Raw genomic sequence first — 15,868 nt, forward strand, 5'->3', positions numbered from 1 at the left:
CACTTCTTCAGCTGTGAGACATGTTCTCCAGAATACAGATGATCTCCCATTGTAACGTTTATGGAGATTTCAAACTCCTTCCAGAGTAAATCAGAATCAGTTAAGGTGTTAAGGCAACACACGCAATGAAACAAGATAGGTGTCTCTGGTTACGGCACCTCTGGGGCTGAAATACTTCAACAGTGAACAAGTCAATGGAACGTTGTCAGTGCACATGAGAAAAGACAATTAATACAGCCTGGGGACAGCTGTCATCCACCGTCCCACAAGTCCAATTACACTACGTTTAAAGATGTCCGCCACCAAATTCATCTTGAAGTAACGGGGCAATTAGAAGCTTAGTTTAAAGACGTACCTCCACAGCGAGCTCTCCGTGATGCTGCCCAAGTTGTAATCGTAGAGCTTTGTCAGGATTAGTATCACCTGCAGGCAACAAGGAGAGAGAGGAAAAATCTCAGCACCGTCTGAAACAATTACCATCTGTTAACTGCAAAATGGAGATGACCCACTGGGGATGTTAGAGTTTGCTTAATGGGCGCGCAATACAAATGAAGAGAAGACTGTGATGCTGATGGACGGGGACTGGGACAGTTTGTAAGAGGCGGAATCATTTGTTCCAAAGGTGAATGACAATGGTGTACAGGAAGGATATTTGGCACAGCCAATACACACTAAAATCTACATTGTGGAGGGAAAGGGAGAGGGAGGGAAGTAGAAAGGTTAGAAAAAGAAAGAGGGAAGGAGATGCCAGAGGAGAAGGAGGTTATAAAAAGGAAGGAGAGGAGAGAAAAAGGGAGGAGAAGACAAAGAAAGGGAAGAGTGAAAAGAAACAGAGAGAAGAGATAATGGGAAGGGAGGACATTAAAGGTGGAGAAGAGAGAAGAAGAGGAATAGAGGAGAGCATTAGAGAAGAGAGGAGAAGAGAGGATGGGAAGTGTGTAGAGGGCAGGAGAAGAAAGGGAAGAGGGGAGGAGAGGAAAGGGGAAAAGAGAACTGGAGAGAAGAGGAAAGGGTAAGGTAGGAGTGTATTGGAGAAGAGAGGAGGAGAGGGGACAGGAAGAGAGTAGAGGGGAGGAGAGGAAAAAAAAGAGGGGAGGAGATGAATAGTAAGAAGAGAGCAAGAGAGAAGAGAATAGAAGGAAAGGGAAGAAAGCATCAGAGAAGAGAGGAGAGGAGGAGGCATGAAGAATGTCAGGGAGAGGAGCGGAAAGCAAACAGAAAAGTAGACAATTAAGGAAAAAAGGTCTGGTGAGAGGAGGAAAAGGGAAGGGAGAAGAGTATCAGAGAAGAGAAGAGAGGATAGAAAGGGAGAGGAATGGGGAAAAGAGAGCAATAGAGAGGAGGAGAAGGGAAGGGAGCATCAGAGAAGAGAGGAGGGTACAGGAAGGGATGAAACTAGAGAGGAACAGAGCGAAGGGAAAAGGAAAAGGGGAGTCGAGGAATGGGGAGAGGACATGAGGAGAAAGGAAAGGAGAAGGGCAGAAAGGAAAGAGAAGAGGGACATGAAAGGAGGTGAGGAGTGGGAGTGGGGAACACAGCAAAGAGTAAACGGGAGTGTAGAAGAGAGGAGAGAAGAGCAGGGAAGGGGAGGAGAAAGGAGAAGAGGAGAGAAGAGGGGAGGAGAGGAGAAGAGCAACAATGCAAAGTGGGAAGGAGAGGGCAGGGGAGAATAAAAGATAAAAGACAAGGAAATAAGGGAAGAGTGGAAAGGAGAGAAGAGGAAAAGGGAGTCAAGAAAGAAGCAGATGAAAGTAAAAAAAAGGCAAAGAAAAATAAATGAAGAATCTACAAATATACTAAATACTATATTGAAAGTCTCAACAAAGGTAAAAATATTGCATATAATTATTTTCAAATGTATGTTGCAAAAAAAAAAGAGCCTGGAATGTGTACACATTGACAACACTTTTAAATTTACATTTTAATTGTAAAATCTTGAGCACGTGCCATAAGGTACCTTTGTTAACCACAAAAGCATCTTTTGTGGGTCCCCTCTGATATTTTTTAACTTTGTTAGTAAAGCTAATGACTTTTTCTAACTTTAAGATGAAGTCCCATCATACTTCACCTTGAGTTAAGCTTTAAAGTAGAAATGTTTCCCGCTACAGACATTCAAATATTTGCATATTCATAAGACACAGTAAATATAAAAAAAATCCTTACTGACCTCTTTAGCTGCAGACAATGTGGAGTAATTCATCTTTAAATTCTACAGCAGCAGCACTTTTACTTCAGTAGGTCAGTTCCCTTGCTCCACCACCCTCCATCAATGACTCAGTATCCTAGCTCCTCTCATTCCCCTTACTAGCATTAACTTGTCAGCTCTGATCCACCTCCCAGGAATAACTCAGCAGCACAGATTGCCACACTACCCTCCAAGAAATGACTTGGCAGCTCTGATTCACCACCTCACAATGACTCAGTAGCTCAGCTCCCCTTACTTCTTTTCCAAGCAATGATCATTCAGCTCTGATCCACCTCCCAATAATGATTCAGACATTCAGCTCACTCTGCTCCCCTCTCCTAGCAATGACTTGGCAACCTTCTAATCTGTAAACACAAAAGGGAAACATAGAATGAAGGAAAAGCAGAGTGCTGAGACCCCATCTAAATGATTAGATTGAGAAACAGTGTTTCTCTTGTGAAATGTGTGAGTTAATTACTCCAGAGTGGCTGCAGCTACAGAGGTCAGTAAGGTTTGTTTTAACCAGTTGCCCTCATGAGGATTTACCCCCTTCATGACCAGGCCATTTTTTGCGTTATGGCGCTGCATTATTTTAACTGACAATTGCGTGGTCATGCAACACTGCACCCAAATTAATTTATGTCCTTTTTTTCCATGAATAGAGCTTTCTTTTGGTGGTATTTGATCGCCTGTGCGTTTTTAATTTTTTGTTCTTTAAGCAAAATAAGACCAACAATTTTGAGAAAAAAAACAATGTTTTTGACTTTTGCAGTGAAAAAATTTTAAAAATCAAATTTCGTCATAAATTTGGGCCAAAATGTATTCTGCTCCATGTGTTTGCTAAAAAGAATCTCAATACGTGTAAATTAATTGGTTTAAGTGAAAGTTATAGCGTTTACAAATGGCGGTATAGATAATGGGATTTTTTTTCTACCAGTAACAGTGGCGATCAGCAACTTTTACAGGGACTGCGGTGGACATTCTGACACTTGGGGGGAACTAATTTGGTGTCACTGACACCCCAGTGACACCAATACAGTGATCAGTGCTAAAAAAAAAAAGCACTGACACTGTACTAATGGCACTGGGCAGGAAGGGGTTAACCCTTTGAGGACCAAGGGACGTATTTGTCCCATGTTTTTAATTGCATGTATCATCTGATTAAGAACTTAAAACTCTTTTTTTTTTTTTTGGTTTGAGTCAAAATATTAGTTATCAACAAACAACAAATGGATCTAGCTTTTTGCCAATTATTTCATGAAATGGCTTAGTTACAGCAACTGAAATGTACGAACTTTAAAAACAAACAAAAAAATTGATTCTTTTGGCGTTCCAAAATCTTACGGTCCTCAAAGGGTTAATGTGAGGGGCAATCAAAGGGTTAACTGTGTGATGGGAGTTGTTTACTAGGGGGTGGGGGGTGTTCTTCATTGTAAGCACACTGATCAGGATGGCTGTACTATGCACATCCATCCCGAGCAGTGTGTTCGAGCTGACAGGGAGGAAGATTGTTTGTAAACAAAACAATCTTCCTCCCCGTAGGAGATGCTCGATAATCACCGGGCGCTGGCAGGTAACTACCAGCCGGGACCTGGTGATTGACATCCGCGCCCATGAATGGTGGCACGGGTAGGGCTCACGCACATATATACATGATTCTGCGCAAAAGTGCCGCCGTGTAGCAGTATATCTGATAAAGGCCGGTCCTTAAGCGGTTAAAGAGCATTGGTTGCTTGTTAATAGGTTGAATGTCCTTAGCCTGGCCACAAATTATCTTTATGTATTTGATGTCTGAGGCTCTGGACCCATCTTACCTCCTAATCTAGGTCTTGGTCTTCCAAACACGAAGCTGCTTACATTACACAAATCCTATCAGTCTTTTTTTTTGGTTCTCAGAATACTCAGCTGGACAAAGACACTTTACCAAAAGACATTTCATGCTAAAGACACCTTATGCTGTCTGCTGCTTCAAAGAATACCATCATTATTCAAACAATCTGAGAATGACACTGATTATCCATCGCCTACCATTCAGGTGAGCAGAATGAAAAATACGACATGTGGTGACAAGCATAAAGAAACCATAGAAAGCTATCTATAGGAAATACTTATGGAAAGAAGTTAGTCCCTTTTTCTCTACAGATAATGTCTCCAGATCATGAAAGGCAACTAGCTATCATAAAACAGAAGTACAGCCAAAATTCGATCATATATACGTCATAGAAACAAGTGTTCTAGATATCTGCTAACCTGACTGCATTTTTGTCTGTCGGCTAGAGATGAGTTTGGAGGACACCTGAGCTCATCTCTAATGGTAAATGGCACTCACCAAATACTCATGACTTTTGGTTATAGGAGGTCGTGGTACAGCATGATCTTTATGGGCCTAGAATTATTGCTCTGACTCTGGCGCACATGGCAATAGGATGGGTAGCTCAAGTGCCATTTTCGTACATGGACTTCCTGATGGGTGTGTTTACGTTCATATGTACATGTACACTATATTGCCAAAAGTATTGGGCTGCCGCCTTTACATGCCCATGAACTTTAATGGCATCCCAGTCTTTGTCCGTAAGGTTCAATATTGAGTTAGCCTACCCTTTGCAGCTATAACAGCTTCAACTCTTCTGGGAAGGTCGTTTGACAGGCTGTGAGGAGGCATTTTACCACCTCCTCACTGCCTGCTAGACATGTGCATGTCAGAAATTTCTGTTTTGTTTTGGATGCATTTGTTTATTGAAGAATTTTGTTTCTTTATTATCATTATGTTGAACAGATTAATCTTTAAAATTAATTTTGTATCTTCGGCATTCGTTTCGTATATACACTATATTGCCCAAAGTATTAGTCGGCCGGCCTTTACACGCACATGGCATCCCAGTCTTAGTCTGTAGGGTTCAATATTGAGTTGGCCCCGCCCTTTGCAGCTATAACAGCTTCAACTCTTCTGGGAAGGCCGTCCACAAGGTTTAGGAGGGTGTCTATGGGAAGGTTTGACCATTCTTCCAGAAGCACATTTGTGAGGTCAGGCACTGATGTCGGACGAGAAGAACTGGCTCACAGTCTCCGCTCTAATTCATCTCAAAGGTGTTCTATTGGGTTGAGGTCAGGACTCTGTGCAGGCCAGTCAGATTCCACCACCCAAAACTTGCTCATCCATGATTATGGACCTTGCTTTGTGCACTGGTGCTCAGTCATGTTGGAACAGGAAGGGGCCATCCCCAAACTGTTCCCACAAAGTTTGGAGCATGAAATTGTCCAAAATGTCTTGGTACACTGACGCCTTAAGAGTTCCCTTTACTGGAACTAAGGGGCCAAGCCCAACCCTTGAAAAACAACCACACACCATAATCCCCCCTCCACCAAACTTTACACTTGGCACAATGCAGTCAGGTAAGTACCGTTCTCCTCGCAACCGCCAAACCCAGACATGTCCAAAGGATTGCCACTCCAGAGAACACATCTCCACTGCTCTAGAGTCCAGTGGTGGCGTGCTTTACACCACTGCATCCGACACTTTGCATTGCACTTGGTGATGTAAGGCTTGGATGCAGCTGCTCAGCCATGGAAACCCATTCCATGAAGCTCTCTACGCACTATTGTTGTGCTAATCTGAAGGCCACATGAAGTTTGGAGATCTTTAGCTATTGACTCTGCAGACAGTTGGCGACTTCTACGCACTGTGCGCTTCAGCATGCGCTGACCACGCTCTGTCATTTTACAAGTTTCTGTTGTTCCCAGTTGCTTCCATTTTGATACACTATCACTAACAGTTGACCGTGGAATATTTAGTAGCCAGGAAATTTCACGGATGAACTTATTGAACAGGTGGCAACCTATCACGGGACCACGCTTGGAGTCACTGAGCTCCTGAGAGCGACCCATTCTTTCACCAATCTTTGTAGAAGCAGTCTGCATGCCTAAGGGCTTGATTGTATACACCTATGTCCATGGAGGTGATTAGAACACCTGAATCCAATGATTTGGAGGGCTGGCCCAATACTTTTGGCAATATAGTGTATGTGAGGGTGGGACAGACCAGGGCAGGCTAAAAATGTTTTTGGGGGTGGTTTAAGTGATTGGGTGTAACTTTTTTTTTACACTTATTTTTCTCACTAAAATGTTTAATCACATAGAGACAAAAAGGCTATATAATTTATTTGTGATAGGGTCTCTTTCATGAGATATCAGGGGTCTTTTAGACTCCTGATGTCTCATGTGCCCTCTATTAAAACTAATGGAGCACAGATTATGCTGCACTAGCTTCGTCCCTGGCCACAGCAACCAGGAAAAAAGACACCTGAAACTGGATGATGATATACACATTACTTCGGGGTTTTTTGCAGCTAGGGGGGATCAGCAAATAGATGTTCACTGGTCTCCCTCCCCTCCACCTGGGCCTACAGGTGGAACAGCAAGGAAAATCCTTTTTGATGTTTATAGACATAGGCTGACTATGACCGATGGTGAATTCAGCCCTTCCATGCAATAAAGGTTTTAATTTGACAACTAATGTTATTTGCAGCAATGCCTCCCCTGCAGTTTGGTCATGTGACACCACTGAACTCACAGATTTGTATTAATTTCATTCATTTGATAATGGAACAAAGATGCATGCATAGGGGTTTCATATGTGAGTTGCCCCAAGTGCATATTTTCACACTTATCTCTCCTCCATTCAGGTCCCAGGTTCCTTCTCCAGTGTATGGCTGCTATCACCTCCAGGCTGTACCCAGAGAATCTGCAACATGGCCAATTAGGAGACAGCTCTCCTGGTTGGCTTTGAATGGCAAAGCGGCTCTGCCTTCAAGCAACACATCACTACATCTAAGCGGAGTCCCCTTGCTGCAGTGTTTCTAGTGATCTCATTGCTAGTGTGACTCATGTGGCCCCTGTGCCCTTCAGTATCTCTAGTGTTTTCAGTGATCCAACACTCCTGTGCCTGTGTGACTTATGTGCACTCTAGTAACCTCACTGTTTCCAGTGACCACAGTGCCCCTGAGAATTCCAGTGTCCCCATGTCTCCAATGACCTCAGAACTCCTGTGACCCCTGTGCATTCCAGTACCCCCAGTATCTTCCATGACGCCTGAGAACTCCAGTGACCAAGGTGTTTTTAGTGCTCCTGTGCTCCCATGACCCCTGTGCTCTCCAGTGATCCCGGAGCTGCTCTGCTTCTGTGACCCCTGAGCACTCAAGTGATCCCAGTGTCTCCAATGACCTCTGCACTCCTTTGCCTCTGTGACCGCTGAGCACTCCAGTGATCCCAGTGTCTCCAGTGACCCCAGAGCTCCTGTGCCTCTGTGACCCCTGAGCACTCCAGTGATCCCAGTGTCTCCAGTGACCCCAGAGCTCCTGTACTTCTGTGACCTCTGAGCACTAGAGTGACCCCAGTGTTGCCTGTGGCCCCAGAGTTCCTATGCTTCTGTGACCCCAGAGCTCCAGTGCCTCTGTGACCCCTGAGCACTCAAGTGATCCCAGTGTCTCCAATGACCTCTGTGCTCCTTTGCCTCTGTGACCTCTGGGCACTAGAGTGACCTCAGTGTCGCCAGTGACTCCAGAGCTTCTATGCCTCTGTGACCCCTAAACACTCCAATGCCCCTGTGCCTCTGTGACCTCTGAGTGCTCTAGTGACCCTAGTGTATTCAGTGACTCCACTGCCCCTGAGCCTTTGTGATCCCTTAATCTTCCAGTGATCCCAGTGTCTCCAGTGACTCTAGTGCTCCTGTGCCTCTGTGACCAATGACACTCCAGTGCCTCCAGTGATCTGAGCACTCCTGTGCCTCTGTGACCAATGAACACTCCAGTGACACCAGTGTCTCCATCGACCTCAGCACACATGTGCCTTCTGTGACCCTGAGCACTGAGTTGGCCCCAGAGTTTATATACATATACAGCACATAATGGAATCCTCTATAACAAGTGGTACAGTATGTTCAGTGGACAACCCACCATGTATGAAGCCTGTGCAATTACAAAATATTACTCTGGGACATTTCCAAGGACAAACCTCCAAAGACACGGGACTGCCTATGAAACAGGGACAGTTGGGAACCATAAAAAATTGTTCCACCATAGTTTACTTCTATGCATCATAACATTATTGTCAGTGTGAAATTTAGAGCAAGCACTGAAACCTGGCCAGGATAATCAAACAGTTTGATGTATGTCTTGTGTACTCAGGTTCTCTGCAGCGTGGCAGGGGTGCCAGGAATACATAATAAACTAAATTTGGCATGGGGAATACTAAAAAGCTTCATCCTTACCCTGCATACAAAGATTTGCTTTATTTGTACAATACGACCGATGTCTACACTGTATCATTTTATTATTTGGAACAAGTTCTCTGATCAGGGAGTGGACCTTGTCATACAGCTGGCCATAGCAGCATTGTGTCATAATTTGCATAACTCCACCCACTGTCCTAAATTGAGCAATACAATTATTTTGTGGGGATTTGTGATGAAAGATGAGATCTTCAAATAACTTTCTTTTCCTACCGGAGTGTAGCATTACTTTACCACATGAAATAATGCATATATCAATCTTTTAGGAGGAAAAAGTCTTTCTTTTTGTAATATTTTCTAGCAAAATTATATTATTTTTTAAAGCAATCCATAGACAAAGAAAGTGACAAAAATAGAAACAAAAATCACTTTTTTGCTACTCTGATCAGTCTTAGTTAAAAAGAAATAATTGTTACAAATAAAAAGTATAAACTTCAATTTGTTTAATTTGTAATGCTGTGTAACCTCTTGGTACAAAGTGTTGCACATTATTGCAAATGAAAGGAAATGCTTTTTTTCTTTAATATTGTGCTTTTTAATGTGACACCAAAACAATTAACAAAAAAAAAAAGTTATATATTAATGGTAAGAGAAATATAAATAAGTAAAAAAAAAAAAAAATCAGGAAAATAATAGTTAAGGAGAGAAGGGGAAGAAGGAGTTAATTAGGACTTATTAGAATAGACTAAGGGTTAACAAATAGTAAGACATAAAAAAAAACTTGTTTTAAATGTCTGGTCCCTTTAACTGATATCATATTCAGATCAAAGCTCAGTACTAGTGATGGACCAACCCCCCCCCCCATTCGGTTTGCGGTCAAACATTTGAATGTTCGACCACGAATGTTCGACCACGAATGTCAACCAGGGACAATTTACTGAGTGGTACCTTACCACATCTGAATATGAGGTAAGATACCACTCAGCTACTAGAATACTGCATGAGTTATATTATTAAGATTCCATAGACTGTGTGCTGTTGCCACCCCTCTGGTGTTCATGAGTCAGCTGGGTGGGGACATTGTGTCCGGTGAACTAAAGAGCTCAGTCTATTAAAAGCAGAGTTCCACTCAAAAGCGGAAGCTCCACTTATTTGCCTCCTCCCCCCTCCACTGCCATATTTGGCACCTTTTGGGGGGGGGGCAGATACCTGTTTTGGACAGGTACCCGCCCCCACTTCCGGCTCAATTTGTCACGGTGAAGTGAGCCATAAGTTTGCCCCCCTCCTCCTTCCTGCAGTCTCCTGGAAACTTTCACAGGTCCCAGAAGGCTGCTGGACCAATTAGGAAGTGCAGCATGACTCGTGCACAGGGGCGGACTGACCATTGGGAAACTCGGGCACTGCCCGAGGGCCCGGGGTCAGTAGGGGGCCCCATGACATGCCCTTGGTACCTTTTTCATAGGCTTTTTTGAGTTTGGGCAAGGACACAGGGGCCCTATGAGTTGTCAGTCTGCCCCTGCTCGCGCATGCGCAGTGGGCACCAGACTATGAAGCTGCACGCTGTCAAAGCCTGGTGTCCACAGTTGAGATGCCGGCACCATGGAGGAAAGAAGGGGAGAAGGAACAATGCGAGTGAGAACATTGCTGGACCATGGGACAGGTAAGTGTGTGCAGGGGCGGACTGACAACTCATGGGGCCCCGGGCAATAGGGGATCATGGGGCCCCTGTGTCCTTGCCCAAACTCAAAAAACCTATGAAAAAGGTACTAGGGGCATCTCATGGGGCCCCCTACTGACCACGGGTCCTTGGGGAGTGCCCGAGTTTCCAAATGGTCAGTCCGCCCCTGAGTATGTGTTTATTAAAAGTCAGCAGCTACAGTTTTTGCAGCTGCTGACATTTAATAAACACAAAAATGTCTGGAACTCCGCTTTAATTCTTAGTAAAAGGACTCTGCTTGGATTGTCAGAGAGGAAGACTTATATCCTCAAGTTGCTACTACAAACTTCAATGTACTCAAATTGCTACTAAGAGTTAATGGCATATCCCATAGTTACCCTACTTCTGTCCAAGTTCAACTTCTTCATTAAATCATCAGAAAAGCATACCCCTAGAATATTCAATGAGCCAGAGGAGTAGCTGTGACTGTGTGCCTTGCTGCAAGGAAATTCCAGGAAAGTCCTAAGGGACCTACAAATATTGCAGCTCCTACAGGGGTACTGATACACTAGTAAACAAAAAAAAAACAGATGTAAAACAATATCAAAACGTAACAACTTAAAAAATAAAATGAAATGGACACCAAACTAGTATATTGTTTTTATCTGCTTTTATTTACTTTTGAGTCATTTTTACCACGTGGATTAATAAACACCAATTTTAAACTACTATACCATGGGCTATTTCTTGCTGGCTCCTTGGTGAGCCTTACATCCGTTCCAGAGCCCAAGCATCAGGAGTCTGTGACATATGATACCACCCTAAGGATGACGCACGCACTGATGTAGTCCGCCCAGTACCCTGTCCATTTCCTAGAGGGAGACAATGATTTGGCTGCTGTACACCCAGAGGAAGGAGAGTCCGCTAAGACGGCCCAGCTCGTCCATCCCATCCATCCCAGGGGGACATCTGGTGTATGTATGACATGCGTATTAAAAATACGCATCTGGTGAGTGCGTATTTTCACTATTTGTCACCAGACCACAAGATCGAGAAATCACTAGCAACTCCTGCATAGATCACTTATCACGAACTGTCACTATTTATTTATTTATTTTTACAATTTTAACATTGTCTTATTGTGTTCCTTTTATTACCCACATGATTCGGCGAACATACATATCTATTGGAGTATTTAGCGCTGCACTTCTTTTTATATATCTCTATAATGCTGGAGATGGCTATTTTTTTTGTCAAGATCTGAGCTTGTAAAAGTGAACGGAGGTGGTTTAGATCTGTGAGTCCTGTAATATAATGCTCAGCTAGAGCAAAAAGCTTTTCCTTGTTTGTTTGTATAGCTGCTCTCGGAAAACACGTGTTAGTGGAATTTTAAACATTACAGTACGGGCAGGTCTGCGTATCAGCGTTATAATGATACTAATACATTGTCTGTGCCTGCGAGCCAAGAATGGTATTGCTCAACCCACCGGAATAATAGGTCGGCTAAACCCACAATCACAGTCTGCGAACAAGACTCCCTGGCAAGAGTAAACATACTAATTTGTGTACAGGATGATCTTCTGTGATCCAAGAACTGGATGGTATTCCGTGTGTGCTCCAGATCCATCATCCTAGAGCGGTGGCGATGCACCGCACCGCTTGGGCACACCGTGTGATGCTCCTGCCAGGCGGTGGGCGATTAGCAGCTTGGGCTTATTGGGTTGGCATGCTCGCCTGAGTTTAGGTTTTTGAAGTTGACACAAATTGTGTTGTCAAGGTGATGTATTTATAGATGGAGATGGATTACATCGCCTGTGAAGAGTCTTCAAGGCTTAATCCATCCAAGAACAAATGGGGTTTGCATAGTTCAGGAAGAGCAGAAGTTAAATTTAGTTTTTTTAAAAAGACGATAGATATTCATACTTACTAAAAAATCCATACCACAATTTAAAAAGTATGTCCTCCCAATTCTCAATTCAAGCTCCTTATGCAAGTTACGACAGCGGCTAAGCAGGTTATAGCGAAATCTTGGAAATCCCCCACCCTAAGTGTTGCGGCCATCAAAACCAGAATAACACAAGCCATGATACATGCAAAGGTGGAAGCCACAGTTCTTGACACAATCCCTAAATTCCTGCGCATATGGAGCCCCTGGGTAGAGCGCTTCCTCCCACCTAACTTTGACGAATCACTCCTTCTCCCTTGAGTTCTGTACTGTGCGCCAAGGATATTGTCAATAGCCCTTCGTACGTAGCACGTAGGGGCTGTTGTAAACTTGATGAATGTTCATGGAGTCATGGTTGTTGTTCCTCTTCCCCTTCCCCCCCTTCCACCCCTGTCTGACCCCCTCCAAACGTTCCCCTATTTCTTTAATGCACTTGGGAGACATTGCTATGATTGGCTGGTACCATATTGTGATCTGTTGTCAACTTTGATCTACCTGTTTCCATTAGAATTGTATAGGCATTAATACCTTGACCTGTTGTTCCTCTTCCCCTTCCCCCCCTTCCACCCCTGTCTGACCCCCTCCAAACTTTCCCCTATTTCTTTAATGCACTTGGGAGTCATTGCTATGATTGGCTGGTACCATATTGTAATCTGTTGTCAACTTTGATCTACCTGTTTCCATTAGAATTGTATAGGCATTAATACCTTCACCCTCATTCATTATATTATGTCCTACTGCCACTTTAATGCCTAGTATACATTAACAATGTCTCCATGTTTGTGTCATTCTGGTTTATTGTTAATAAAATTGTTTGAACAAGAAAAAGTATGTCCTCCCAAAACGTTTCTTTTTTTTTCCCTTACTTTTGGATAGAGGAATGGGGAAGGAACAGAACCTCTCTTAGTTTTGCCTGGGGCTCCTTTAAAGAGATTTCCCCTTACTTCCTGTCACAGTGAATATGATTCGATCAGACATGGCATAAACAAAATTCTTCAACAGCATCATTTTTTTTTCTTTTTGTAAAGTAGTGTGGGTAGGTGGCAGTAAAGACAAATAATCTGGTTGCACTAAAACTTAGAATTTGTATTGAAGAGAATGCCAAGTAAAAACACCCTAGAAGGAGTTCGCCACTTAGAGGAAACACTCACAGTTCAGTTCAAATGCAGAGATGCAGCAGAAAGAGATGCACTGACAGCGTCTGTTTCAGAGGATGAAGTGCTGTTCTGGTTGCATGCTCAGCTACTTCTGCTGTACTCTAGTAAGTTCTGAAATATAGTGGGTTGGAAGAGGTGTACCCTGGCTGAATATTCATACAGCTTCAGCCAATCCCTGGTTAAGGGGATGGCTAGCAGAAGGCTAAGGTGCGTATAATTAGTCTGAGGCCTAGAACAACAGGGTCCTTGTCCTGGAGGAGAAGACCCAGCATGAAAGGCTGTTGCCCTTCTGGGCAAGTCAGCTGAAGACTTTGGGAGTTTCATCACGGTCCCAGTTCAGGGAGAGACAGTTCAGTTCAAATGCAGAGGAAATAGATGCACTAACCGCGTATGTTTCAGAGGATGAAGTGAGGCCTGGCCAGCATGGCTCAAAAAGGGGAGTGAATTCCTAGCCTGTTCCTACTCATCAGGAACCTATCCCTACTGCTAGTCATTTCCCTTGTCAGATGGAGTCTCTCTCCCTACTCTACCCACAAATGCATGCCAAAAAACCTGGGGCAAAGATTTATAAAGACCCTGCTGACCCAAGATGGCTGCCATGGGTCACTGGAATGCTCCATGACCTAGGAAACAGGAGAGGAACCAGGTTTCCCTTGACTTCCTCTCCATGCTGTGGTACCACTCATTCGTGTGCCAACTACAGTGAAGAAAACAGACTGCACCTTCCTACAGTAGAGTAGGAGAAGGCTACAACACAACATTTTTGTGTTGTTGTTTTATGTTCCTGTTGCAAATTTTAGCTTGATTCTAGTCTGTTGAGACTGTTGTCACCAGGACAAGAAGTAAAAGAAAAATCTAGCTGTCAAAGCTTTATTACTGTTAGTTTAGAAAATCCTTTCTCAACCTTTCTACCCTGGTGTAACTCAGGTCTCTTATTCTTCACAGCAGTGCACTAACTTTTGTTCTCCTGTAACTCAAAGTCAGCTTATAGAGGGCTATCACCCAGGTATTAACTGACACCACAGAGCTACTCCAGGCTCTGGAAAGATCCTGACCATATTGTTGGATCCACCCAGCTGCCTGAATGACAGTTGGCTCTGGCTCTCAGTACGTGGCTGAGAACCAAAGCCAGCTGCGCATGACCCCATGTGATTGCTCAGTTCTGAGGCTTGGAGCCACCAGAGAGACAGCTGTAGCATTAGACCAAACTTCAACTTTAAGGAACCTCTAGCAACCTCTAGAGGAACCACAGGGTTCTAGAGAACCCTGGTTTTGAATGACTCTTCCTTCTACAGTTATGAATATAATATATACTACAGTTCATTAGTACCCTTCCTTTTTAGAGGGCCATTCACACTTACGCATTCCATTGCAATGCATTACTGCACACACAATAATGCGCATTGTGGCACAGGCTCAAGCAGTAAGGCTGTTTATTCATTATGAATGGGCTGTCAAGACACCTCAAAAATTAAAAATTGTGCTTGACCATTTGTTAACAATGCAGGTTGATTACATTTTTCATTGTCATTTTTGCCCCTATTGGGAAGATTTTCCTTAACAAGCTTTAAACTAAATGTTATACATTTGAACGTTCCATGCACATGTAGCACCCTCCTAGTCAGGTTGCTAATAGAATTAGGTAAATTTAGTTTTTGGCTCTGTAGCCAGTGGGGCAGAATTTATTAACTTTTGGCTGTTCTGGTTGTATGCTCAGCTACTTCTACTGTACTCTAGTAAGTTCTGAAATATAGTGGGTTGGAAGAGGTGGACCCTGGGTGAATATTCATACATCTTCCGCCAATCCCTTGTTAAGGGGATGGCTAGCAGGGGGCTAAGGTGAGTATAATTAGTCTGAGGCCTAGAACAGCAGGGTCCTTGTCCTGGAGGAGAAGACCCAGCCCTTCTTGGCAAGTCAGCTGAAGGCTTCAGAATTTTCATCGAGGTTCCAGTTCAGGGAGAACGGGGGGGGGGAGGGGGCTATTTCTAAAGCGGCTGAAAACAGTTTGGAGAGAGTACTGAGGATCTGGCCTGGAGGCTCACAGTACAGGGTCTGGCTGGTACTGGAAGGAGGCAACTATGTATACAGGGGCAGAGTAGGGCCTGAAAGAGATCCTAGTGACTGTTGAGGCTTAACCCTGTGTGAGACTGTTCCAGAGTTGGTGGCTTAGGACTGCTTGCATAGTTGGAGCCCCTAAGCTGTATGTCCACTATCTTTTATCACAAGAGGCCAATCCTGAAGAGTTTACCTACTACCTGAGAGTGTTCTGTGCAGGGGCGAACTGACCATTCAAGCACTCGGGCACTGCCCGAGGGCCGGGGGTCAGTAGGGGACCCCATAAAATGCCCCTGGTACCTTTCTTTGAGTGTGGGCAAGGACACATGGGTCCCATGATCCCCTATTGCGCGGGGGCCCCATGATTTGTCAGTCCGCCCCTGGTTCTGTGTTACAATTTGCAGCAAATTTGGAGTATCCCAAGGCTCACCCTACACCCCAACCGAGTTTAACCAGCATTAAACTTAAAAAAAGATGCTCACTGCCTAGGTATTGTGTTGAGAGACTGGGAAACTGCTGAACCTGGACAATACAGTGAGACCGACTGGGCAGCACCATGGGCAGAAAAAATGTCAGAACCTCTGGCAGAAAAAGTGGCATTCAAATGCTCATAGTGGCTCGTATTGCACAAGAGTTTATGCT

The 15,868-nt window shown here is 44.0% G+C and overlaps 1 protein-coding gene across 8 annotated transcripts in view; it reads right to left on the reverse strand.

The window, feature by feature from the left end:
- SORCS1 (sortilin related VPS10 domain containing receptor 1) overlaps positions 1-15,868 on the reverse strand; it is a 1,076,837-nt gene that overhangs the window by 729,727 nt on the left and 331,242 nt on the right. For all 8 annotated transcript variants that reach the window (XM_089660690.1, XM_089660686.1, XM_089660688.1 and 5 more), the window contains exon 2: positions 356-423. In XM_089660690.1, coding sequence (XP_089516816.1) covers positions 356-423 — 68 coding nt within the window. The remainder of the gene's footprint in view (positions 1-355; positions 424-15,868) is intronic.

This window comes from Staurois parvus, unplaced genomic scaffold, assembly GCF_062004578.1.
Source record: "Staurois parvus isolate SC_StPar_1 unplaced genomic scaffold, SC_StPar_1.0 ptg001263l, whole genome shotgun sequence".
Taxonomy (NCBI): domain Eukaryota; kingdom Metazoa; phylum Chordata; class Amphibia; order Anura; family Ranidae; genus Staurois; species Staurois parvus.